We start from the raw sequence: 26,320 nt of genomic DNA on the forward strand, positions 1-26,320 counted from the left end.
GTGGTACCCAAAACTGCACCCGGGACCTGAGGTGAGGCTACACCAGTGCAGAACAAGAGTGGGACAATCACAAACATGTTTCTTTTCTGTTGCTCCTAATGTAGCATATAATGGAGCCTTTGTTCACTCTCATCCTCAAAAGGATGTTTTCTTAAAACAAATCTTTTTGTGATAGTGTTGTGGTTTAACTGCAGTTGGCAACTAAGCCCTACATGGCTGCTCACTCACTCCTGCCCAGTAGTATGGAAGAGATAATTGAGATAGTAAAAGTGAGTAAACTCATGGATCAAGATAAAGACAGTTTAACAGGTATAGCAAAAGCTGCACATGCAAGTGAAGCAAAGCAAGATGAGGAATTCATTCACCACTTCCCAAGGGCAATCAGGTGTTCAGCCACACCCAGGAAGGCAGGGCTCCATCACACAATGGCTTGGGAAGACAAACATTATCACTCCTAACATCCTCCCCTTTCTTCTTTTCTGAGCTTTATGTGCTGAGCATGATGCCGTGTGGTATGGAATATCCCTTGGGTAGGTTGGGGTCAGCTGTCCTGGCTGTGTCCTTCCCCATCTTGTGCACCCCCAGCCTCCTCCTGTGTTATGAACACTTGTTTCCAGCACAAATCCAGAACACAGCCCCATAACAGCTACTGTGAAGAAAATTAATTCTACCCCAGCCAAAATCAGCCTAAACAAGTAGAAAATAGGGGGACAAAAAATACCTTTATTAGAAGATTCCCTTCAAGTGACTGGCAGTTTACTTTGCTCAAGGCAACTGGAAGCTGTTATGCAATGAGCTTTGATACGTGGTGAAAATTGAATTGACACCATCTTCCCTGTCTTAGCATCTGATAGTTTGGCTTTTGTGACGTGCATCATTTGAAGAGTATGAATGTGTCATTAGCAATGGGGTGGGGTGCTTCAGCATATAATTAGTAATAGTTACGGTGCAGACACTTTCGCCCACATCCTGCTGCCTTCTGTACTTTACAATGTGTGTCTGTAAGGACTGCAGATTTTGGTCAGGGAACTGAAAGTGTTACAGGGTTAAAGAAACAAAATCTTTAATTGAGGTGCACCCTTAACTGTCTCTTTCCTTTGTTCAACAGTAACTGTTGAGGAAAACTGAGTATGAATTCATTACATGAGTTTTTATCCTCAAGCAGAGAAGAAAGTGTTTTATTAAAAAATACAGTTGTTGTAGGTGACACTTAGCCCTCAGTCCTGTCTCTCACTATTTTATAGAGATGTTGAGAATAGGTAAATTTCTAGGCTGTGTAGTCCTGCATAGGAATGACAAGGCAAGTCCTTTGTCCTGCATGGGAGTAGTTTAGAGGAGTAACCTGTGGTGCTTTTTCCTAAATTTCAGAACAACTTTTGGGATGCTGAGATGGGCCTCTTTACCACGTTAAGAAAGATAACTGGGTGATACGGATAACTGTGTCACATTTTGTTGATGTCTGACACTAAGCTGTTATTATTACTATTTTAAAAGGTCTGCTGAAGGTTATCTCAGGTGTTCTTCAACTTGGCAACATAGTCTTCAAGAAGGAGCGTAACACAGACCAAGCCTCTATGCCAGACAATACAGGTAACCAATCCCCTGCCCCACACCAAAGAAAAGCGTAGCAAAAAAGCCTGCAGGAAGTTCTTGCAAGGGGGAGAATGTATTGCAGTATGTGTGGAATGCTGGAGCCCTGTTTTTACAGGGTGAATTATTTGTCAGAGGAGCTGGCGTGCCCCATACAAATACACAGTGTTCTGCCAGGCGTGTGTTTGCAGCCACCCACGGGCAGGAATGTGACAGTGTTCCTGTGGCAGGGCTAGGCAGGAAGTGCACACCATGAACAGATGAAAAGGATTACTCTACTGAGTATGTGGAGTGTGTGTTTTAAATGAGCTACAGTAATTGATCCTTCAAACCTATATTATCAGATTTTGAGGAATGTTCTGTGCTGCCTTTGTAGGTAGTCTGGTAACTGTAAGAGTAAGGTGGTGGGTAGTTTTATGGTGGGTATAAAAAGCATGTGTGCGTATTTTAATTGCACTGCCCATTGTTGAATGTGTAAATAGTGCCATGCTTCATGTGATAGAGGACAATTTGTTGGAAGACTTAACTCTTAGACCTTCATTGTAGATGTACTGCAGAAGTGCAAATGTTGCTAATTTATCACTAAGGGTTTTTTTTTTTTGCTGTTATTATTTAAAATATGCTCTAAATGCCATTTTAAGGAGGAGAATAAACTGTTTGGGTTTTGGATCTTGAATCTGAAATACAGAGCTGTCTCAAAGACTAATCAGTAGATGAAGACAGAACAGTTAGCTTGATTAAGAATCCATTATCTGATGTATTTTTAGATTGATTACAGACAATGACCTTTCTAAAGCTTTTTGTAACAATTTAGTTGAATGACGCTGTTACTTCAAATATATTCTAGTGGCTTCTGGAAAAACTCAGTAAACTGTTGTATGGGTTGCAAGAGAGTTTTTTTAGAGTGATTTTTTGGTTAGGAAGGTATTTTGTCTTAGTAACCTGTTCTTCATTTAATGTTTTTTGTAAGCTGTTTCCTGACTTTTCTAAAGACAGTTGTCAGAATGTTTTTCTTTTTCTCTTTCTTTCTGTGAGAAAAACAGAGTAATATGAATCTTTTTGTTTCCTCTTACCATCTTTAGCTGCTCAGAAGGTGTCTCACCTTTTGGGTATCAACGTGACAGATTTCACTAGAGGTATCCTGACTCCTCGCATCAAAGTTGGACGAGATTATGTCCAGAAAGCTCAGACCAAAGAGCAGGTAGGCATTCTCAAAAAATGAATGAGACCACTTTGGTCTCTTATCTTACTGCTGCACTGCTAATGAATGTTTCAAAGGTTTCTGTAGTGTTTACTAACCATCTTTATGGTGGCAGTACATGGAAAGCACACTTGAATGATGTACCTTAATATATTGCTTCTAACATAATATATTGCTTGTTCATATAATCTGTGTAAAGATAGAATTCACCGTGTCCCTTAGCACTTTTTCTCTTTAAAAAAAAAAAAGAGAACACAAGTCCCCTAAATTTGGTGACCAGCTGTCCCTGGGGAGTTACTTTCAATGTGGTATGCAAGGGTGACATTTTCAAGTTGGTGCAATTCAGAAAGCACTGTTTTTGAGTGGGTCAGCTACTAAGATAGAAGAATTTGCTGCTCACCCTTGAAATTTACTGGAAATTTTGTAACACTCTTGACTGGTTGTGCTGTAATTGAAAGCTGACCTAGGAGCTTGTGGCCTGCTTGAATGGAGCAAACCCCTGTGCTTACTTATTGCCTGGCTTCTTTATGAGCACAGCATTATCCTTTAAATAAAGAAACATGGCCCTGTAACATGGAAAGGATTGGTAAGAGATTGAAGTCTGGAAAAAGTCAGAGGTTGCCTTTCCATGCTGCTTGTCCCTTTTGATGTGTAGTTTCTTACTACATGTAGTATTTGTGTCAAGCAAAGGTAGGGTAGTGGCAGGGAGGGATTTGGCTTCATAAATCCAAAGTTACAAAAGAATTTAAGTTCATTTCCTTGGGCCTATGAAATGCTCCATGTTACTACAGTCTTTGGGAGTGACTGGGCATAGTTTTTCTTTCTTTAATACCAGCTCTTGTTTCCTCCAGCAGGTAGGATCCTGAAATTTAGACACTAATTTAGAGACAAAATTTTTGCTCTTATATATTGAATATCCCTATGCCATCTATTTTTCATTTGGAATAAACTGAAATAAGCCTTGTCAGTGGATTTCCTGGTGGAGAGAAAATGTCAGACTACAGTTGTGCTGCTAGATCCTGAAGCAGTGTAATCTGTGCCTTTCTTTGGTTTATAATGCAGCTTTTGATGTTGATGTGTTTGCTGTTTAGGCTGATTTTGCCATTGAAGCACTGGCCAAAGCCACGTACGAGCGGATGTTCCGGTGGCTGGTTATGCGCATCAACAAGGCTTTGGACAAGACCAAGAGACAGGGTGCTTCCTTCATTGGAATCCTTGACATTGCTGGCTTTGAGATTTTTGAGGTAAGGAGATGTCAGGTCCTTGCACTCAGCACAGTTTAATATGGAGCAAAGACCGCAGAAGGAAATAGCTTTACAACTGGAAAATAATGCACTCTTGATAAGGATGTGAAGCCCACAAAAAGGGGAATCAACATCAAGTCTCATTCAAGATAAGTGTAGGAGAGGAAGAGCTGAAGGAAAGTTGAGGGAGAGATGGGAGAGAGGGAAAATGTGAGCTCTTTCTCTAGATGACGGTGAACTGTTAGGCCAAGCTGTTATGGGATTCTATTAAATAATTTTAGGATGTGGTTTGCATTATAATCTGAAGCAGCCACAGACTGCCATCAAAAAAGAAGTATCCTGCCATTATCCCAGCAAGGCAGCTCCTGTCAACCTGTGTTATGTTACACTGGGTCTAACTCATGAACAGTTGCAAAATGAATTGAACCATTTATTAATGAAATAGAAAACTGAGACACAGAAAAGTTGGCATTGGTTTTTTTTGTTTGTTTGTTTGTTTGTTGGCTGGATTTTGGGGGATTTTTTTTTTCCTTCTCCCTCTTATTGGTATACCTTTGGCTTCACAGTTGCTGGATCTCATGAAAAGAAGAGAAGAAATAACATAGTTAGGAATTATTAAATAGGGAGGAATTAGAACAAGACCACTTTCTTGAGAAGCCGCATTATGATTTGTGTGGTCAAACATAAAAATACACTGTGGATTATTAACCTTGTCCTTACCGGTCCAGAAGAAATCTGGAAATTTTATAGAAATTTCTCTCACTTTGCTTGCTCTGATTTTATATGAGGATTAAAAAGGGACTTTCCAGTCCACACACTTTTAGGAATTTATCTTCAGGCTTCTGTTGCTGCTTCTTCCTGTGAAGAGGACTTGCTGGCTCTGCATTTGTGAGAAAACCAGAGTCCTTTCTTGTCCCGGGTTAAGTAGTTGCAGTAACTCTTCTGCTGTTTACAGCTAAACATTCTTTTGCAAAGTCTGAGAACCAGTGCGTATGAACTTCCCTAGGGATTGCAGCAGTGTGCAGTGGCACGTGACAGAACAGGCAGTTCATATCCAAAGGGGTTATTGACAGTGGACTGTCTGCCCCACTTTAGCTTAGATTCCTGAACCACAGATATGATCTTTTGTGCTAATAGGATGCTAGGTGTGTCTTCACAAGCAATTGCTCAAACATCTTTCTGCTTTTTTCTTCATTAGCTGAACTCCTTTGAGCAACTGTGTATTAACTACACGAATGAAAAGTTGCAGCAGCTCTTTAACCACACCATGTTCATTCTTGAGCAAGAGGAGTACCAGAGGGAGGGCATAGAGTGGAATTTCATTGACTTTGGCCTGGACCTGCAGCCCTGCATTGACCTCATAGAGAAGCCGGTAAGTTTGTTGTTTTACTGTCCAGCAGGAAATGGCTGCACTGATTTTGTCATTGAGGACATCATCTCTGCCCCTCTAGCTTTTGTTATCCTCTGCTGGCACTGTAATATGATTAGAAGCAGGAGTGAACAGTTTCTTCTTTGTATGAAAGTGTGTCACCAATAAGCTGTTAGTGTCAGTTCTGTAGGAAACACTGCATGAAAATGGATCTAATTGGTCGCTTTTCCCTCTCACTGTATTGTCCTCACTTGTTACGTCTGCATGATGCTAGATGTATGTCCAGCTTGCCATAAGTAGTGTGAACCTCCTTACTTAACTACAGGTGTGATGACAAGCTGTGAACTCTGTTGCTTTCATTTTGCTCTAATGATACTTAAGAATTTACAAATTTCACAGTAGATGTTTCAATAGGAAGGACTAGTTTGTGAAACTTTCTGCTATGGCCTTTTGCATTTAGACACCTGAATATATTTAGAGAACTGTATAATAATATTTCTCCTAATAAAAAATATCTTTTCCAAAAAAAAAAACCTAGACAAATGTCACAGAAGAGACTTTCTCATAAAAATGGTCAGAATTCAGATGAGGATATTGAAGAACTATTAACAATTTATATTACACAGGAAGTAGTTTAACTGATATCACACAAGAGGTGAATGTGATGTGGATCAGGCTTAGTTCTTTTTTCCCCTCCTCTAGCTGTCTAAAGGTGTTAATTATCGTTGTAGTCATGTAGTTAATGATGTTTTGATGTTTCCCTTCTTTAAGGCTGGGCCTCCTGGTATACTGGCTCTGCTGGATGAAGAGTGCTGGTTCCCAAAAGCAACAGACAAAAGCTTTGTGGAAAAAGTTGTTCAAGAACAAGGCACCCACCCCAAATTTCAGAAGCCAAAACAGCTGAAAGACAAAGCTGACTTCTGTATCATACACTATGCTGGCAAGGTAAAGAATCAATAACTAAAATGTGAAGGTTGGGATGATTAATTCATAAACATTACTTCTTAGAAACGGCTACTTACCAAAATGGTTGCCTATGAGAAACCATCAGAAGATTTCATGAAGGTGTTCCATTGCAGAGGAGCTCACATTTATGTCTAAGGAGGCCTAACTTGCCTGCGATTTTATCTGTATTTATAGTTCAAGACATGTCAGACTAACAGCAATTTAAATTTGTTCTGTGTGACTTGGTGAGACTGGAGGTACTGCTCAGAGGAATCCTGCATCAAGACTTCATCACCAAAAATACTGATGCAGTTGTTTTTTGTGTGACACTCTGAATGTTACAAACTGGCATTGCAAATCCATTCCCTTTAGTGACAGAACAGAACATGCAGCTTTTTGTAAGGGCTGGAAATTCGTAGGTGTGCTTACTTAGATAGTAAACCCAGGAATGGTTAGGTAATCTGTTGTTGTGCAAACCTTGGTGATACTTTCCTAGACTGTGCCAGATGATGTTGGATACTGGGCTGCAGAAAATTGCTCTCCCAATCTCCTTGATGTGTTTATCTTCTTATCTTCTGCAGGTGGATTACAAGGCAGACGAATGGCTGATGAAGAACATGGATCCACTGAACGATAACATCGCCACTCTTCTGCATCAGTCGTCGGATAAGTTTGTGTCTGAGCTGTGGAAAGATGGTATGTAACTAAACTGCATTTCATTTGTTTGCTCTTTTTTTCTGTGAAAAACTTGGGCATCAAAAGCCTGTGATGAGCGGTTTTGCTTTTTCCCCCTGAAGACTAAGCCACCAAGATGAGCATTATCTGGAGCATCCTTTGCTTAGATCATGGTATTTCATTAAAAGTTCACTGTAACTCAAGAGAAAGGTTCATTTGCATCAACTTCTGTTAAACTTGCTGCTTATATAGCAATTCTGTCTCTAAGTGAGGAATACTGGGATAAAAATATGAATGCACCATTATGAGCCAGCAGCTTGTATAGCTGCAACACTCAAGATATGAAGTGGAACCTGTTTTCAGTCCTGCAACTAAGTGTGCCCTTTCTGCAGTGTTGTTCAGTATTTTACTCTATCTTCTCTGGGTTTTATCTGGTTTTGAGTCTTACTGTTACTGTCACTTTCTGTGGTAGGTTTTCTTTGACGTCTCTGTCTGTTGCAGAGATGCAGAAGGTTCAGAGAGCCTATTTCTATCAACACTTTCCTATTCTTCATCTAGAACCAGGTGACTGAGAAACCCAGCTGTCGTGTCATGTGTGTGATGCATCCTAGAGCCATGCAAGAAATGCTTCCGTTAACTTCTCTTTGTCCCTTTGTCATACCTGCCTGTCTTTCTTGTTCATTTCCTCTGCTTTGTGCTAGTAGCTCCTCATGGACTTTGAAACAAAAGTAAAACTCACCTTGAAAGTGGATACAAAAATACAGACACAATCAGGTGCTTAAAGTTGCTCTTGTACAACTTGAGTAGGAACAAATCGCTGTCAACTGTTTGAATGTAGAGCTAGCTCAGCTGTATTTCTTGCAAGATATGGAAGGAAGATTTCTGAGGCTGCATAGAAACTGAATTCCAGTTTGGCATTCGTTTTAGTACTGGGATTTCACTTCAGCAGCTGATAATTTAAAAGAGGGTTTGGCAGAGGGTCTCGTCCTGGATGAAAAATGGCCATCAGCAAGTTGGGCCTAACAAGGCCTTTGCTGTGTGAGACTACTTTTGGGCTTGAAATGTCAACTGACCACAGCTTATCAGTTTCATTTATTGTTCTTAGATGGATCTTCTTTTGAAGTGACTGTTCTTTTCTCTATCCTGAAGTACATTGCAGGGCTGAAGATTAGGAGTATTGGCACAGCCACAGTCTGGGATGCACTTCTGTGGACTTCCCTGTGATGTCATCTAGTAACAGCCTTCTTTCTTTCTGATAAGGCAACCTTGACCCTATTCCAGCAGCTGCTCTAGAAGTGAACAGTTTTTAGCTAATATTAGCTGTAAATGAGAATACTCTTTCTAGCTTATTCTTTTGTAGGGTGTCTCTTAGCTGCATTTTTTTTTTTTAATCAGAAGACAGTTGAGCACAAGCTGGTATATTTTCTGAAGTGAAGATTCGGAGTGTAGACATCAGCCAACCACTGAAGGTGGTGGAGAGTAGCTTGAAGCCCTTAATAAAAGTGTATTGGAAGTGTAGAAATTTCTAGTGATTCAGTTGGTTTTTGCTGGATGGGTGAATTTCTATCTCTATGTAGAAAAGCAGTGTGAAAAAGTAAAACTTCAGTTTCTTCTTGCCCCTGCTACTATCTAGCTGACTAGCTAGATCTAGCTGACTTCTGTTGAGGAAAAAAAAAATCTGTGGTGTCCATTCATCAAGGTGATGGTTTCATGAATGCTTGGATGTCACTGTGGCATAGTGGAGAAACTTTGGGCAGGGAGTTCTGACTTTCTCCTGGTGCTGTTGTTCATGTCTGTGTCATGGAATACTTGTACTCCAAAAGCAGCTCAAGCAGTGGTATCCAGAGGTTTGGGTTTTGTCATGCCTTTTACTGTGCTTGTTCAGTTTACAAGTAGATATGACTTTTCTGATCATTGGTTATGGCAGTCCTGCCTGCAATGCAAGAGTGAAGCTGGGCTTTTTCTCTATCTGTGGCCCCTCCTGGATCAGAGTTAACTTACAGTTGACTCTGCTGGGCTAGCAGCTAGAGCTCTTGTTGTTTTTCATTCTAAGCTAAGCAAGTAGAAGCATCTGAAACTCACTTCTAGATTGCTCTTCCAGTGCTGCCCTCCAGGGCATCAGTAGAATGTGTTTGGGATTAAGTTTGACTCCATCACTCAAACTTCCTGTAGTGAGCTGATGCTTTCTTTTCCTTCCTGCTCCTATCCCTGCACAAATTTTGTACAGGACTCGACATCTGTGTAGAGATGAAGCAAAAAGGATCCTGCAGCTCCTCTCATTTATCCTGTTCTACCCAGATGTTCTTTGTATGTCCCAATGCTTCCTTTGTTTGTGGGAGGATTTTAATGCTCTTTCTTGTGCTCTCTCTAGTGGACCGTATTGTTGGGCTGGATCAGGTAGCTGGTATGTCAGATACAGCACTGCCAGGGGCCTTTAAAACCAGGAAGGGAATGTTCCGCACAGTGGGACAGCTCTACAAAGAACAGCTGGCTAAGCTGATGGCTACCTTGAGGAACACCAACCCCAACTTCGTCCGTTGCATTATCCCCAACCATGAGAAAAAGGTAAGACAGCTATAACAGCACAGCCCATGCATTCTTACATGGGCTTCCTGGGTGTGTGGCTGGGTTGATGGCTTTTGTCAGGTTTTGCAAGAGATCTGGAAGAGGCCCTCTTTTCTCAGGGTGTTTTTTAAGATCATCCTAAATAACTGTATGCTTACTAAAATTGTGGGGACTGATCTTTGCAGTTCTTAAGGTGGCATAAAAGCTTTCCATTCCTTCTAACTGGAAGAGAGAACTGGCTCCTTTACAAGAAAGAGAGGGTGAGAGGCAGGGGGTAAGGCCTTTTTACAAAAACTTTGTGGTATTCATAAAATATACATTTTCCTCTCTAGGCTGGAAAACTGGACCCCCACTTGGTCCTTGACCAGCTTCGCTGTAATGGAGTGCTGGAGGGAATCCGTATTTGTCGTCAGGGTTTCCCCAACAGAGTTGTGTTCCAGGAATTCAGACAAAGGTGAGCCCTAGAAAAGAATCTGAAGCAGTCTTTGGCCTGACAAAGTTAAGACATAAGTACAAAAGTGGAAGTCTTTTATTGCAACTAGATTGAAAAATTGGCAAAGACAGCACATCTGTACCTTGGTATGCCCTGGCAGAAAGCCTCCCAAAAGCATTTTTGATTTCTCCAGTAAGGATGTAGTTAATGTGAAGCATAGAGGACCATGTCCAAGGCTGCTGCTTCATTGTCTGCTGTCTAGAGGTGCAGTGTTTTTTCAAAAACTGTTGACCTCACAATGGCATAGGAATGCATACTGATTTCTTTTGTTTTGTTGTTTTCAAATACACTTGTGTGACTAGTCTGATGCTTTCTCATTTTCAGATACGAAATCTTAACTCCAAATGCAATTCCCAAAGGATTTATGGATGGAAAGCAGGCTTGCGTGCTGATGGTAAAACATCCCAGAAACTCTCCTTGAATAGAATAAACTAGATGGGTGTGGTCTAAAAGTTGGAGTTGTGCAGGCTAAAAATAACTTGTACTCACAGACCAAAATTCCAAAGTCAAATGTTTTGTCTGAGAGAAGGGTGCAAAAAGCTTCCTCTTGGCTTCATGGATGGAGGCTTTTGTCTGGCATGAGATTCAATGATCCTAGGCAAGAGGTCCTTTCTGTTTCCACAGATGCGTACTTTGAGATGCCAGCAGTATTCATAGAATCAAAATGCTCAGAAGCATTAATGCTATCTTTAGCACAGGCTTAAAGTATGAGCTTCAGTAAACTTTTTGTAATGGCCTGCTGCTGACAAATGCTTTCAGCAAAGGCTCCAATTAGTTTCTGTGGAATTGCCTGCTTCAAAGGGAAAGCTTTGGCTCTAGCTTGATGATTAGGCTTGAATTGAGCTTGATCATACGGGATTCCCACTTTTCTGTCTTACAGGAGTATAGCTGATTCTTTCTAGCTTAGCTAATATAAGCATTGGCAGCAAATCCATGAAAGGAAGGTTGGGCTGGGGTGTCTTTTTTGGACAAAGATAGGATTGAGAAAAAGTAAATGGGAAGGATCAACAGATGTTTCTTCTAGAAAAGGAAGAGGACTCTCGAGACTAGGCATGCATTCCTCACAGCATCCTTGTATTCTGAATACTTTATGTGATACCTCTATTAAATTATGCTTTCAGTCATATTTTCTGTCTCTGATTACCTCCATTTGATGCCGTGCTTGGCTGAGCTTCAGCTCCTCTAATTGGGATAGGCCAGGAATTTATTGGGAGCTGGCAACTTTGGTTTGCCTGAGTGGCGCATTGTAGAGAAGGGCTGTCTTAGAGCCACGAGCCACAAATATGTTTTGTGATGTTTCACATGAAACAGTCTTTGCAGGACATGAATTCTTCTCTCTCTCTTTTTAGATCAAAGCATTGGAGCTGGATTCCAACCTTTACAGAATTGGACAAAGTAAAGTGTTTTTCAGAGCTGGAGTCCTTGCTCATCTTGAAGAAGAGAGAGACCTGAAGATCACAGACGTCATTATTGGATTCCAAGCATGTTGCAGAGGCTACCTGGCCAGAAAGTAAGTACAGTGATTTTTGAAGTCATAATCATGTATTTCATCATAAACATGTATTTCTCCCATTCAAGCACAAATTTATCTTCAACAAAATGAAATAATTGTCTAGAAATTATTTTTTGTCAGAAAGGCCATGATTTATTTATTGTATATAACAGTTGATGGTCTTTTAGGTTTTTCTCATCTCTGTAATGCCAGACTTCTGATGCCTGCAAGAATCTCTGTGTGCTGTATTGAAAAAAATACCTGAGCAGTAAAGCCTTTTTTTCTCTGTAAGAATGCTATGCAGCAGATCAAGTTTTTCACAAAAGTGCTGTGAAGGTGCAAATGGCCAAGTCTTAGTATGGTACTGATGCAGGAGGTGTGGGGTTTCTCTTAAGTTATCAGGTAGGGCTGCAATTGGTCCAGTTCTAAGATCAAAAGTAGTATCTGTCAGTTTGGTGGGAAAACACACCTCTGCTTCAGATCTCCCTTCTAGGAAGTGAAGTTAGTAAAGCTTTTCAGAGTAGAAGACATGAGGGAAATTTTGTTAAAATAGGAAAAAAAAAGATGAAAATCAAGAGAAAGTTCACTGGAAACTGCTAGTTTTTTGGGAGGGAACCATCTAAAGAAAAACCACAGAAGTATCTAAGAAAAGGCTTGATGGTGTGAATTGTGTGCTGCTCTGGGGTTCCTTTGTCTTATCTCCACTTGCTTTGCAGAGCCTTTGCCAAGCGCCAGCAGCAGCTGACAGCTATGAAAGTGCTTCAGAGAAACTGTGCTGCCTATCTGAAACTGCGCAACTGGCAGTGGTGGAGGCTCTTCACCAAGGTAAGAGCTTTCCCTTTGCAATCCCCCTCTTCAACTAGATCAGTTTGCTCAGAGCCACATCCAACCTGACCTTGAATGTTTTCAGGGATAGGGCATCTGTCTACCACCTCTCTGGGAAACCTGTTCTAGTGTTTTACCACCTTTATTGTAGAAAACTTCTTCTTTATATCAAGCCTGAATCTACTCTTTGTTAGCTTAAAACCATTACCTTTTTGTCACAACAAGCCTTCCTAACAAATTTGGCCCCCTCTGTTTTGTGAACCCCCTCTTAGGTACTGACAGGTGCTCTGAGGTCTCCCTGAAGCCTTCTCTTCTCCAGGCTGAACAGCCAACTCTCTCAGCCTGTCTTCATAGCAGAGGTGCTCCAGCCCTCTGATCATTTTTGTGACCCTCTGGACCCACTGAAACAAGTCCATATCATTCCTGGGCTGAGAACCCCAGACCTGGATGCAGCACTCCAGGTGGGGGCTCACCAGAGAAGAGGGGCAGAATCATCCTCTGGATTCAGCCCAGACAGTTCTTTGATCACCAAACACTCCACCCATCAAGTCTGTATCTCTTCATTTTAGAGAGAAAGATCTTGGGGTACCATGCCAAAAACCTTACAGAAGTCCCCTTATATGGCATTGACTTACTTATGAATTTCCCCATTGTATGGCATCTTTTTTATTCTCTCACTATTACTACTTAACCCTTGAGGGTCTAGAATTTACTGAACCCTTTCCTGATGCATCCCATCCTGGAGGAGAATAAATGGACTGGCAGAAAGCGTGCTATTGGCAGAGTAGGTGATATCTAGTTCTGTATCATTCCCCCAGTGTTTCCCCCCAACAAAACAGTTGATCGGTCCTTCAAATAAGAAACTTTCCTAAAATGTTATTTTAGTCAATGCTTCTCTCAAGTACAAGAGCATTTCTTCATGTTTTTGTTATTCCTTATACGCATCTCATTCCCTTGGTTTCCCTTTCAGGTGAAGCCCCTTCTGCAAGTGAGCAGACAGGAGGAGGAGATGATGGCCAAGGAAGAAGAACTAATAAAGGTCAAGGAGAAGCAGCTGGCTGCAGAAAATAGACTGAGTGAGATGGAGACTTTCCAGGCTCAGGTGAGTTTTGCAAATCTGATGTGTAAAAATTTTTCTCTCTCTGCCTGTCCAAGTGCTTGAGAGCACCTCCTTTGCTTTCTTGGTCTGATGGACAAACTGCAGGATTCCAAATTGCTGGAACATGATTTGGCTGCCTTTTGTTCACTTTCCTTTGCCTTCTTGCAGCTGATTTCCCGCAGCAGGTCTTTTTGTACAGTTACTAGCTATTGCCCTTCTGTAGTCATTATAGGAGAAAAGTCTCCTTTGGCTGCTGAGTGTTACAGCAAGCTAGTTGAACTCAGTCTTGTCTTTAATGGAATCCTTTTTGTTGGGAACACAGAAGGTGGGAGCAGGGTTGGTTTTTTTCCCATAGAGCTGATAATTATTTGTTACTTTTTTAAGTGGAAATAGATAATTCAAATGGATATGGTCTTGAAAAATTTGTGAACAATTTGAGGTTGCAGCTCCTGATTTGTGAAGGAGAAGACACACTTAAAACCATGTTTTGATAGTTTTTGGTTAACAGCAGGGGACTGCTGCAATGTTTAAAACTAACTGTGGAACAGAGGAGCACAGAACTTCACTTAACACACATTGCTAAGTGCTTTGCTAAATTGGAGCTTGTCTTATTTCTGGCTTTGCATCCAATGTAGCTCATGGCAGAGAAGATGCAGCTGCAGGAACAGTTGCAAGCAGAAACTGAACTGTGTGCTGAAGCTGAGGAGATAAGAGCTCGCCTGACAGCCAAGAAACAAGAGCTGGAGGAGATATGTCATGATCTGGAAGCAAGGGTGGAGGAAGAGGAAGAACGGTGTCAACATCTGCAGGCTGAAAAGAAGAAAATGCAGCAGAACATCCAGGTAATGCCTTAGGAATGCTGTCTCTGTCAGTAAAGAGGATAGTGAGGGTTAGAGTGGTTCTTCTGCCTCAGCTTGGAGGGAAATGAAAGGGAGAAAGAGGCACGGGAAAATCCATCTGTGGAAACAGCAATAGAATGCAGCAGTTCTGGTGCTGAGTCTGAGGCATTCAGTCAGTCCTCTGGATGAGCTGTTCCATTCTTGAAGGTGATGGCCACTTCTCAAACAATTAGACAAATCTTTGCTTTGTTTTACGAATGGTCGTATTCTTTGCAAAATAGCATTGCTTATTCTGCTAGAAAATTTGTTGATTGCCATGCAGTATGTTGCATTAAGTCATGGCAGAGATGTCAGTCTGGGACCTACTGATAATGCCTTGAAGGAAGAGTGAAGAAGCCTTCCATTCTAGTATTGCTACTGTGCTAGTTCATGGATTGGTGAGCAGCACTGACAAACACCTTGCTTTTCTTTGGGTGTTGTGAAGGAACTAGAGGAGCAGCTTGAGGAAGAGGAAAGTGCAAGGCAGAAGCTGCAGCTAGAAAAAGTGACCACAGAGGCCAAACTGAAGAAATTGGAAGAAGATGTGCTAGTTCTGGAAGATCAGAATCTCAAATTGGCTAAGGTAAGACTCCCACATCATCTTCCACAAGCTAAAGATGCACTGGTGTTTCTCTTGGAGAAAACCACTGCAGGCTGACCTTTTCCCTATTACAGGGACACTTACTAATTAATTCAGTCTTGTCTTTGAGAATTCTGACCTGAATTTTTGAAAGTAACTGCCTGCCTGTATTCTCAACAGTCAGTATTGTATGATATGTAAATAACTTTCACTAAATAATGATCCATGAGCAAACATTTTCTGATGCATTGTTATGTCAATCAGTATTAAGTTATTTTATGAACAGACTTCCCTTTCAGTTTTGAAAGGGCTATCATATCTTTCATTTAAATTCAAATTTAAATGAACTTTAAGTTTATTTGAGTTCTGTTTGTGATTCTGAAAAGATTTCTTTCTTTGAGATTCCTTGTGGCAGGAATAGGCACTCTTGACATTGACATTTCTAAGCAGTCAGATCTGGAAAAATACCCTGTTATTCCAGCAACTCTTTTGACTCTTCTTTCTCAATTCTGCAGGAAAAGAAACTCTTGGAAGACAGAATGTCTGAATTTACAACAAACCTGACAGAGGAAGAAGAAAAATCTAAGAGTTTAGCCAAACTGAAAAATAAGCATGAGGCCATGATCACTGACCTTGAAGGTAGTTTTGGGTTTTATTTTGTTTTTTTGGTTTTTTTTTTAAGATAGATCCTGTAAAGGCTTACCTAATTAGTTTTAGGTGGTTTCTTGTTAAAAGTTGTTGAACTTCAGTTTCATTTCTGAAAGAGTTTTAGTCCTCCCAAGTTTCTGAAGGGTTAAAAATTAGTCTATAGTGTGTGAACTATTGATCAATTTGATAGAGCTGTGCTCTTGTCTGGCTGAAGGTTATGTGCCTTGTCAGCTGAGCCCTTGATCTAAATAAAAATCCTCTCCAAAGCAGCCAGGCCAATGGAGAAGAGAGGCTGGTTCTCTTTCTTCCCCTGCTGTGGAAGTGTCTCCACTTTTCTGCTTCCAGCAGCATCGATCTGTCAGGGTTAGTGCTGTTTCTGCTAGCCTGTTTGCACAAGTTCTTCAGAGTTCTAGAAAGATATTCTTCTGGAGACTGCCTGTTTAATTGCAGTGAAGGGAGAGCAGACCTTGTGTTCAGCACCACTAAATGGGTGCTTACGCCTGCGTGGTGTGAGGCTGGCACTGTGTGTGCATCGTTACAGTGAGAGTGGGAAAAGGAGGTTTGGCTGTAAGGTGAGGGGAAGGGAAATTGCCCTGATAAATTTTGAGGGCAAAATAGAGTAGATGAAGTAGATGACTCTATAGGTCTTGACAAAATAATGCAGTCCAGCTACAGTTTGAACAGTTGTGTTATCAGGAAAGAAAGTATTGCTTAAATCTATTTTTCTGTGCTTGTACAATGTTCTGAGTGTGTAACTTAATGTGTCCCCATCTCCATTAGAACGCCTGCGACGCGAGGAAAAGCAGAGGCAGGAGTTGGAAAAGACTCGTCGGAAGCTTGAAGGGGACTCCACTGATCTGCATGACCAGATTGCTGAGCTGCAGGCTCAGATTGCAGAACTCAAAATGCAGCTGGCCAAGAAGGAAGAGGAGCTGCAGGCAGCTTTAGCTAGGTGAGAGCCTGACCTTGGGGTTCAGGGACCACCTGGTTGGGAAGTATTTCTTGTCTTGTGTCACTTGGAATTGGGTGAATAGGCATAAATGCAGCCTGTGGATGTTGTATTTTAGCCTGTGGACTATTTAAGATCCATGTCCTTGGCATTAGAGTTCTTTAGCTGCTGCTCACTGCCACATTCTCTGTCCAGAACTAGACTATGGATGCAATAGGCACTGCATCCGTTTGACTGGAGTAGTAATCCTTAAGCTGTGATTAAAAAGTAGTGGCAGCACACTGGTGTCCCTCTGGTAGTTCCTGTATTCATCTACTCGGTAAAGTGTCTGGTTTCCATTGTAAAATGGTGCTTTCTCTTCTGCTTTCTTCTGTTGTCAGTCCCTCTCTGTCCCCTTCTGTAAGGTGAGTAATTGCGCTGTCTCAAGTACTGGGAGATAGAGCTTAGGATTTGTAGATCATATATGGATCAAAGTCTGAATATAACACTGTAGAGCTGACCAATACCAGCTTTTCTTGATTATTTTTGGTAGGACAGGTTGTCCTTATTTGTGTATGGCTTAAGTCTGCTCTGACCAGAACTTTGTGTTGAACACAGAGTGGAAGAAGAGGCAGCGCAGAAGAACATGGCCCTGAAGAAGATCAGGGAACTGGAATCCCAGATCACTGAGCTGCAGGAAGACCTGGAGTCAGAGAGAGCATTCAGGAATAAAGCTGAAAAACAGAAGCGGGATCTGGGAGAAGAGCTGGAAGCATTGAAAACAGAGCTGGAAGACACATTAGATTCTACAGCTGCCCAGCAGGAGCTGAGGTAACTCCAACATGGGGCTGTGTTATCTTTATTGGGGTTGGTTTTGGCTGTTTTTAATAATTTTGCTATATTCAGTCTCTTACCACAGCAAACCTTTGCCTTTATCACTGGTTAGCCGCCTCAGTGACTACAGAAGGAGGTGGTGTGCAAGCCCTAGTCAGGACTGTATTACCTCACCTGATGGCAAAAAGTTGATTTGCTCCCTAACCAAAGTATCAGTGGTTCCCCTGAGGCATTGGTACTTTCAGGCTGTTATTTCTTTGGCAGAAATAATGCTGCCAGCTTAAGCTTGCACTTAAGAAGGATGCAGTGCTAAATGCTACCTTTGAAAAGTATCTTTATAGCCTAAACAGACCTTGGAATTTTCATGCATTATAGGTGGTACTGGTGGATATGCACCTCTGTTTGATTCCTTCCTTGGCATTTAAATGGAATTTGTGAATTTTGCAGGTCAAAGAGAGAGCAAGAAGTAACGGTTTTGAAGAAGACTCTTGAAGATGAGGCAAAGAGTCATGAAGCTCAAATCCAAGAGATGAGGCAGAAACATTCACAAGCTATTGAAGATCTGGCAGAGCAGTTAGAGCAAACCAAACGGGTATGTGGAACAAAAAACACAGGGTCAAAGCAGTCAACCTGAAATGACAGTGCAGAAGAGCACAAAGTGTTCATGATACTCATACATGTGTTGTTCTTCCCTTGGTAGATCGTTTTTCTCCATGAAGCATATATAAAGCTGTTCTAAATAGTGCCATTCATTCTTTTTTCTCCTGTTAGGCATGTTAGACTGCTTATCCAAGACGTTCTTCTCACTGCTAGCAGTTGTTAGCTTGTACAACCTCTAATTTGGAAATCTGATGGTGCAGGACTTTTTTCTGTATTGTTGTCTTCTCTGATTGTTAGATTGTCTCCTGGTAATCAGTTACAGGCTGTTCATCTTGTTTTTTTCTGAGTAAGCAGTCTGCAACTTAACTGCTAAATATACAGCATTAGCTTGCTTGTTGGAAAAACATGTACTCACTGGATCCTGCCATATGTAAAGTCTGAGGGGTTTTGTTGCCTTTTCTTTTCCTCTTCAGGTGAAAGCAAATCTTGAGAAAGCAAAACAAGCTCTGGAAAGTGAGAAGATTGAACTGTCCAATGAGGTGAAGGCTCTTCTGCAGGGCAAAGGCGATGCTGAGCACAAGCGGAAAAAAGTGGATGCTCAGCTCCAGGAGCTGCAGGTGAAATTTACAGAAGGTGAAAGAGTGAAGACTGAACTGGCTGAGAGGGTTAACAAACTGCAGGTGAGTGGCATGGCTTCTCAAGAGAAAAGGTTGTAGGGTGGTGTTTCCCCATGGCTAGTTCAAAAATTCTGCTCCTCCTGAGGATAAAAACGGCAAATCCATCATTTGCTTCCCAAGGGCTATGCAAACTCCTTAACTCATTGCCAGACCAGAATATTTGGATTGATGTTACTTATTTTGAGCAGCCCTGGAAAGGTGAAATTGCTGTTGCTGTTGGAGTTTGAGTTTTGTAAGGCTCAAGGAGTCAGAGTGTCTGTGCCCCCTGAAGACTGGCAGTGGTTTGCACAGCACAGCCCTGTGAGCACTCAGCTGCTGGAGCACCTGGAGTGGCACACACAGACACAACAGGTGGTTGTGTAACTCTTGTGGGAGATGATGTCTGGAAGTTTTGCCACATGGTTGATGGCTCAAGGATGATGTGGGAATTTATGGGTTTCTTCAAAGGAGCAGCAAATCCCTGCTGACAGGGGGTGACACGAAACATTGTTTTTGGCCTTCTCCTTTATGGAGGGTTGTCATTAAAAGTCCAAAACTACTAGCATATACGCGACCTTTTGAAGCAGGAAAATGTAATTTTAAGACTCTAGATATAATCCCGAAGCAGAAAGTATGAAATAGAAGAGAGTGAGTTTAATAAAAAATTTTACAATTGCTTACCAGGCTAAAATCTCATATAGGCCTTAGCCCAAACCAACCAAAATCAGAAGGCTGTTGCAACAGAGGTGATCTGAAATAAAAATCTCATTTTAACCTCTCATATTTAGTTCCTGGGTCTGTGGAAATGATGTATTCATTCCTTGGAAGATTATACATATGCCCTCCTGTTGAGAGATGCTTCCATTTTCAGTTTTAAGTCTCATAGCTGCTCGCCTCTTCCTGTCTTTGTTTTTGATGATGCATTCAGTAACTGATACACTGATCTCTCCTTCAGGTTGAGTTGGACAATGTCACAGGTCTTCTGAACCAGTCTGACAGTAAATCAATCAAATTAGCAAAGGATTTCTCTGCTCTGGAATCACAGCTTCAGGATACACAGGTGAGAGCTTTGGAAACCAAGGCAACTGTGTGTCTGTTATATATTGGTAAAGGGAGAAATCACTCCGGATGCCATTAAGTACTGATTATACAACAATTCAAAAGATTGGGTCTGGATATTTTTTTTTTTTTTTTTTTTGCTAAGGAGTTTAAACTGCATGGCACTGAGAGCATTTCTACAGAAAGCTGGTTATCTTCCTTCTGCTTCTTCAGCCTGTGGAACACATGTGACTTTCCCTGTTTTGGGCTTAGAAGTCCTCCTTTATCACTTTTCCATCTGAGAGCACTTAAGTGCTTCAACTGCCTGCAATGCTTGTTTGAAGTTTTTATTCAAGATCTTCATAGTCAAGTGTTCGACAGGGTGTCTGTGTGCACATGTGTGTGATTTCCAGTAAATATGTCAAATTAAGCAGAAAGTTTTATTTCCCAGTGGATGTTGGGGAAGTGATAGATTCAAATAATTTTGTATTTTTTTCAGGAATTAAATCATTCTTAGTCTTACAATTTGGGAAAAACATGCATTTACAGTTAGCAGAATATGACTCTTAAGGTCAAGCATGGAGTGCTAAGAAGGTTGGAAAGGAAAGGAAGAGCACATCAATAATAAGTAGCCTTGGACAGTCATTGATGTTCTGTCTACTTACTAGTCTTTAAAAAACAGACTCAAAGACAGGGCACAATACAAAAATTCTGCACTAGGTTTGAAGATTGGTTAATCTTTACAGATTCTTCAGCTCAAGCACTGGCAGCATAAGTCAGTCAATGTTGTTGTGCCCTAAGCTGGTAAATGACCAGTGCTGTACAGTTCTGCTGAGACCAGCATGTTTTTAACCATGTAAGAGCACTTGGGTCTGTTGTGTGTTCCTTTGGTACTGGAATATGAGAGAGACACATAGCAGAGTACAATCATGCTGTTGTTGGGAAAGGTCTGAATACTTTCTGTGCTACTTGGAGGACTTGAGAAAGGACTGGGAAAAGCTTGTGTGGTAAGGCCTTGAGAAAGGCTTATGTGCCAAGGAGTGTACTTTAATTATTAGCATGTAGGAGAGAATAGGACCCTTCTGAATATTTTGTTTCTGTACTGACTCACTGAAAGGCAGTTATTTAAATTCTGTCTTCAGTTGTCTTATCTGTGAAATTAGTTGCATGCTTAAACTCAAGTTCAGAAGCACTCCTAGAGAGAGTGGATGAGGATTGTGAGCCATTAAATCCAATGAGTGGTGCTGAATTCCACTGGGGTGTTTGCTTTATAGGAACTGCTGCAGGAGGAGACTCGCCTCAAACTGAGCCTCAGCACTAAGCTGAAGCAAATGGAGGATGAGAAGAATGCTTTCAAGGAGCAACTGGAAGAAGAGGAGGAGGCAAAGAGAAACCTGGAGAAACAGATCTCTATTCTTCAGCAACAGGTACAGAGTCTGCATCCCATAAACCAGAGACTTTAGAGAGGAAGGATAAGTACAGATCTGTCTTGAGAGAAGTAAAATTTAAATGCTGAATTGACTTCTAGTAACACAACCTTTCCTGAGCAAGGGAGATTTTGCTGATTTGGGTGAGAGAAGAAATGAGGTGGTCTCTGATGATAATCATATGAACTGCTTGTAGATTTCTGTCCAGGAATTCCTTTGGGAATTCAGTCATACAGTATTATCTGAGCAGGGAGTAGAACCTTCAGATTTTCTTACTTTACAGTCCTAAACTTTTGGTGCTGGTGAACTGCACAGAACATTTTCTGTGGCTTCATGTGCAATTCTGGTCCTTTAGGCAATAGATGCAAAGAAGAAGATGGATGATGGTCTGGGCTGCCTTGAGTCAGCAGAGGAAGCCAGGAAGAAGCTGCAGAAGGACTTGGAGGGCTTGAGCCAGCGATTTGAAGAGAAGACAGCTGCATATGACAAGCTGGAAAAAACAAAGACCCGCCTGCAGCAGGAGCTGGATGACCTGGCTGTGGACTTGGACCATCAGCGGCAGATTGTCTCCAACCTAGAGAAGAAGCAGAAGAAGTTTGATCAGGTATGACTTCAGTTATCAGCATTCAGTAGGTACATCTTATTGATAGGTCTGCTTTAAGAATACCCAAGCAATACTGCTTGGATATTTAATAATATTTATTTCTGAGCTAAGGCAGAGCACGTAGAGTGGAGGAAAAAAGCTTTAATAGAAGTGAATTAATTTTGTTCTATGAATAGGAATATAAGCAAAGTTCCTTTTCCCAAAGGGATAACATTTATATCAAAACCAAGATTGAGTTTGAAGTGTCACTTGAAAATCATCTCAGAGAAGGTTGAAAATAATAGTTTGGAGGCCTAGGAAATCAGAGGTTTGTTTACTTGGGGTCAGCACAGTTGTTAGAGATGGGATGGGGCGCTTCCTTCTCTGAAGCTGCGTTTTCTTGATTCCTTCTATCCATGGAAGAACACTATTAAGAAGGCCCTGATGAAAAGAGGCATGTTTACCTTGTTAGCAAATGATCAGTAATTTCTCAGAATACTGATGCTGTGCCCTTGTAGCTGTTGGCAGAGGAGAAGACCATCTCTGCCAAGTACGCGGAGGAGCGGGACCGCGCTGAGGCAGAGGCCCGGGAGAAGGAGACCAAGGCCCTGTCCCTGGCCAGAGCCCTGGAAGAAGCCATAGAGCAGAAGGCTGAGATGGAACGAATGAATAAGCAGTTCCGTGCAGAGATGGAAGATCTCATGAGCTCAAAGGATGATGTTGGGAAAAGTGTAAGTATTCATTTGAAGTGTCTGGGCAGGAAATGTCACACAGTTGATACTGTTACTTCTGTGCTGCAAAAAGCTGATGCCAGTGGTAACACAGCGGAACATTGTAGAGAGTACTGGATACAGTGTGAGTTAGTGAATGTTATGTTTGTAATTATATCACTAAGTGGTAAAGGTGGGTTGGAAATTACCCCAATAAGGCATTATCAAAGCTGAAAATTACCTGGTATCCTTGTGGCGGAGATGAAGGTATGGTGTGAACCTGATATGTAAAATACAGCAATTAGCCAGGCAGTGGAAGACATTACGTCCAATATTAAAAAAAAAAAAAAAGAGAAATGTTATATTAATTAAGGAAAATAATAAATTCAGAGGCTAAGAGGTATTTTCTTGATTTCTGTCAGAACCAGCGATGTCCAGCTCTGGTAAATCTTCACTAAGTCGGAACTGGGCTGACAAATGCTTTTCTCTTTCTCCCCACCACCACACACTAACAGCCAGAACTAACAGTAATTGTGGTTCAGACTGGCAGCATGCATCTGCCCTAATACAAGGGACAAGGTGCAGTGTTCTTGTATCCAGTCTGATGTGAGTGGCTGTTCTTAGCCTTTTTTTCTGTTAGGGTAGATTAAATTGTTGGCACTCTCTGCAGAAACCTCACGTATGGTACTGTGTTGTAGGTCCATGAGCTGGAGAAAGCTAAGCGAGCCCTGGAGCAGCAGGTGGAGGAGATGAAGACACAGCTGGAAGAGCTGGAGGATGAACTGCAGGCCACAGAGGATGCCAAACTGCGGCTAGAAGTGAACCAGCAGGCTATGAAGGCACAGTTTGACAGGGACCTCCAGGGCCGTGATGAACAGAATGAAGAGAAGAAGAAACAGCTGATCAGACAAGTAAGAACTGCTCTGTAAATCCTCAAGGCATTCTGTGCACAAAGGCACTTGTGTCCAGAGACGGTCAGGCAGACAGTGCCAATCCAAAGATTGTTGTTAATGTCAATACTCCAGGCAATATTGCAAAGCTGTGACAGACTTCCTCCCTTGTGTGTGTGGTTGTTCCAATAGTCTTTGTCTGTCACAGGAACCTGTGGGGCTTTATTAGTGAGGAATGCCAGCCCCATCCCCTGCCAGGGAGAATGAAGACAAGTCACATGCTTGCACTTAGACAGCCTTTGAAAGGGGAGTGCGAGAAGTGGGTGCTGGGAAAGGAAGGAGCTGAAATGCTGATGCCTCTGCTGCTCCACACAGGTCCGGGAGATGGAGGCAGAACTGGAGGATGAACGAAAACAGCGCTCCATGGCTGTGGCTGCCAGGAAGAAGCTCGAGATGGACCTGAAGGATTTGGAAAGCCATATAGACACTGCTAACAAGAATCGTGAAGAAGCCATCAAGCAGCTGCGCAAACTGCAGGTGAAGCGTTGCAGCTGTTTCAGCTGTCAGGGCAGAGTTTTTACCCAGGGAAACAGGATGCAAGATTTCACCTCGCCAGAACATTGCATCAGTGTCACAAGAGCAGCAGAATCTTGCAGCAGTTCACTGTGAAGGACTTTTTGACAATCTCAAGCATCCTTCTAATCCCAATCTGCCTGTGTAACTCCCTGGGAGACAAGCTGTAGGCAAAGTCCACTCTAGTGCTTGCTTCAAGGTCCCTGTTATTGAAAAGAATTACAGAGCTGCAAAACTAGAGGACTTTAAATAACATTTAGGCCTACTCCTGCCCCAAGATGGCTCTGTTGTGCTTTTTAAATTCCTGCAGGTAGTCGTCTGACCTGTTCTCAGGAAACACTAAATCCTTCCTAGAGTGTTCATTCCATTGCTTCACTAGAAAGCTCCCTGTACCTTCCCTTCCCCTCTCCATTTATCTGACAAAACTTTTTTCTACAAAAAGCAATCCTGTTTGCTTCTATTGATATTTCTACATGTTACTTGTGAAATGCAAAAAGGATGAATCTTTTTGTTTTTACAGCCACCTTTGTGGTTGCTGAAGAGTAATGAATCCCTATTTGTTTTCCATCCATGTTTCCCATAAGACAAACAAACCACATCTCTTAGTAGGAGTGCTCTGAAATTCATCCCTTTCTATTCTCTGTTTTAGGCACAAATGAAGGATTACATGCGGGAACTGGAGGACACACGCACTTCCAGAGAAGAGATCTTGGCACAGGCCAAAGAAAACGAGAAGAAGCTGAAAAGCATGGAGGCAGAGATGATCCAATTGCAGGAGGTAATGGAATATGCATGAAAATCAAGAGTTGGTTTGTTTTCTTTGGCCAAGAACTATATGTAGCAGTCTAAGCTGGAGTGTTTATTTCCTTTATTTTGTACTTTTTGCTCTGCTCAAATATGAGGTCCAATTCAAAATGCAGACTTTGGCCCTTTCCTGACAGCTGTGATAGGAGTGTGCAAAGCAAAGGAAGCTGTGGGGTGGACAGGGAACAGGCCATGTCATAGAATTAGCTTATATGTCATAGAATGTCATAGAAGGCTGGAGACCATACCAGCCATTACCAGTAACTCCTTTTTCCTATGCTGCATTAATTGGTAGCTTCCTATTGGATCAGTGTCCGTCTCGTTTTCATTCCAGGAACTTGCAGCTGCTGAGCGTGCCAAGCGCCAGGCCCAGCAAGAGAGGGATGAGCTGGCTGATGAGATTGCCAACAACAGTGGTAAAGGGTGAGTCATGTTCCCCATTTGAGGGAGGAGGAGCTGCTGTGAGAAAACACTTCTTGGCCTGTTTTTTTTTTTATGTAGACTGCAGCACACACTGTATCCCCTCTGGTCCCTAAAGACTGAGCTAATTTTGTGTACAAGTGGTGAGTTTCCCCCAAGGCATTGATGCCATCAGTGCTGCATTAATGCTCTCTTGACTCTGTGTCCTGTAGAGCACTGGCCATGGAGGAGAAGAGGCGCCTGGAGGCACGGATAGCTCAGCTGGAGGAGGAGTTGGAAGAAGAACAGGGCAACACAGAGATAATCAATGACCGGCTCAAGAAGGCAAATCTTCAGGTACCTGTTCAGGCTGCAGCAGCCCCTGGGGGTTCTCTGGTGTCTGTGAATTGTCCAGCTGTGCTCTCAGTAATGCCAGCAGCTGCCTTGTGCACAGTGCAGGCCCTCAGAAGGCCATAGGTGTGAGATGAAACAGCTGAATACCACAGTACAGAAAATACAGCCAAAATTATGTTAACTCACTGGTGTTGACCATTTAAAATCATTGGGTAGCTGGAACAATCTCCCAAGTTTATTTTAAACCAAACCACCCCCCTCCCAGTCCATTTTTTCTGTACAAAGGGATATTGAGAAAGTGGCATGCTGCTCCAACTTGACATGCTGAAGAGTGCCACAATGTGTTTGGAAAATTACTTTTCTGCCAGTTCTATGCTGTTTCAAATGGACTGAACATATGAAATTTGTTAGGCTGCTATAGAAACCATGATCTTGGTCTGCCTGTTGCATGCCTTATTTTGTCTGCCCAACTTTGAGAGTCAAGCATGCTGTTTTCTTAGCACTCCAAAGCCAAGGATCTGGGGTGAAGTCTTTCCAAAGGGCTTATTAATTCTGATAGACAAGAGTGTAGTTCTCTACATGGTTGACTGTCAGCCAGAGCCCTGGCTCAAAAGTAGGCAGGTTCTTGTACTTTTACCTCTGTAAGTCAGTATTTTAAAGCTGCTGCTTTGTACTGGAAATAGACAGCAAAAAACCAACAAATTAGTAAAGCACATGTATTGGATCCACTTGCTTCAGGACTTTTGTAATTCAGAGACTGATAATTACTGTTAAGTGCCAGACCATGGCCTTAGCCCCAGAGGGCAGTGAATGTGATTGGCAAGTTTAGTTAGCCCTAAGAGGAAGTTGATAAACCTGTTATTCAAGGAATTACTTTGAAAATCTGGGGAAACTAAGATACTTTGAGGAGTGTCCTGCCT

General features: G+C 42.0%; 1 protein-coding gene across 1 annotated transcript in view; it reads left to right on the forward strand.

The window, feature by feature from the left end:
* MYH9 (myosin heavy chain 9) overlaps positions 1–26,320 on the forward strand; it is a 69,377-nt gene that overhangs the window by 40,740 nt on the left and 2,317 nt on the right. Inside the window, exons 10-37 of the mRNA XM_054271381.1 lie at positions 1,495–1,590; positions 2,673–2,791; positions 3,883–4,035; positions 5,234–5,407; positions 6,176–6,349; positions 6,931–7,045; positions 9,396–9,589; positions 9,922–10,043; positions 10,407–10,476; positions 11,432–11,592; positions 12,291–12,399; positions 13,370–13,501; positions 14,134–14,340; positions 14,822–14,959; positions 15,472–15,595; positions 16,385–16,556; positions 17,151–17,363; positions 17,814–17,958; positions 18,440–18,646; positions 19,578–19,682; positions 20,935–21,087; positions 21,443–21,691; positions 22,189–22,401; positions 23,079–23,291; positions 23,646–23,807; positions 24,493–24,621; positions 24,982–25,070; positions 25,280–25,403. Of these exons, the coding sequence (XP_054127356.1) occupies positions 1,495–1,590; positions 2,673–2,791; positions 3,883–4,035; positions 5,234–5,407; positions 6,176–6,349; positions 6,931–7,045; positions 9,396–9,589; positions 9,922–10,043; positions 10,407–10,476; positions 11,432–11,592; positions 12,291–12,399; positions 13,370–13,501; positions 14,134–14,340; positions 14,822–14,959; positions 15,472–15,595; positions 16,385–16,556; positions 17,151–17,363; positions 17,814–17,958; positions 18,440–18,646; positions 19,578–19,682; positions 20,935–21,087; positions 21,443–21,691; positions 22,189–22,401; positions 23,079–23,291; positions 23,646–23,807; positions 24,493–24,621; positions 24,982–25,070; positions 25,280–25,403 (4,262 nt within the window). The remainder of the gene's footprint in view (positions 1–1,494; positions 1,591–2,672; positions 2,792–3,882; positions 4,036–5,233; positions 5,408–6,175; positions 6,350–6,930; positions 7,046–9,395; positions 9,590–9,921; positions 10,044–10,406; positions 10,477–11,431; positions 11,593–12,290; positions 12,400–13,369; positions 13,502–14,133; positions 14,341–14,821; positions 14,960–15,471; positions 15,596–16,384; positions 16,557–17,150; positions 17,364–17,813; positions 17,959–18,439; positions 18,647–19,577; positions 19,683–20,934; positions 21,088–21,442; positions 21,692–22,188; positions 22,402–23,078; positions 23,292–23,645; positions 23,808–24,492; positions 24,622–24,981; positions 25,071–25,279; positions 25,404–26,320) is intronic.

This window comes from Melozone crissalis, unplaced genomic scaffold (genome assembly GCF_028551555.1).
Source record: "Melozone crissalis strain CALT ecotype California unplaced genomic scaffold, PUWL_Pcris_2 ptg000004l_1, whole genome shotgun sequence".
Taxonomy (NCBI): Eukaryota; Metazoa; Chordata; class Aves; order Passeriformes; family Passerellidae; genus Melozone; species Melozone crissalis.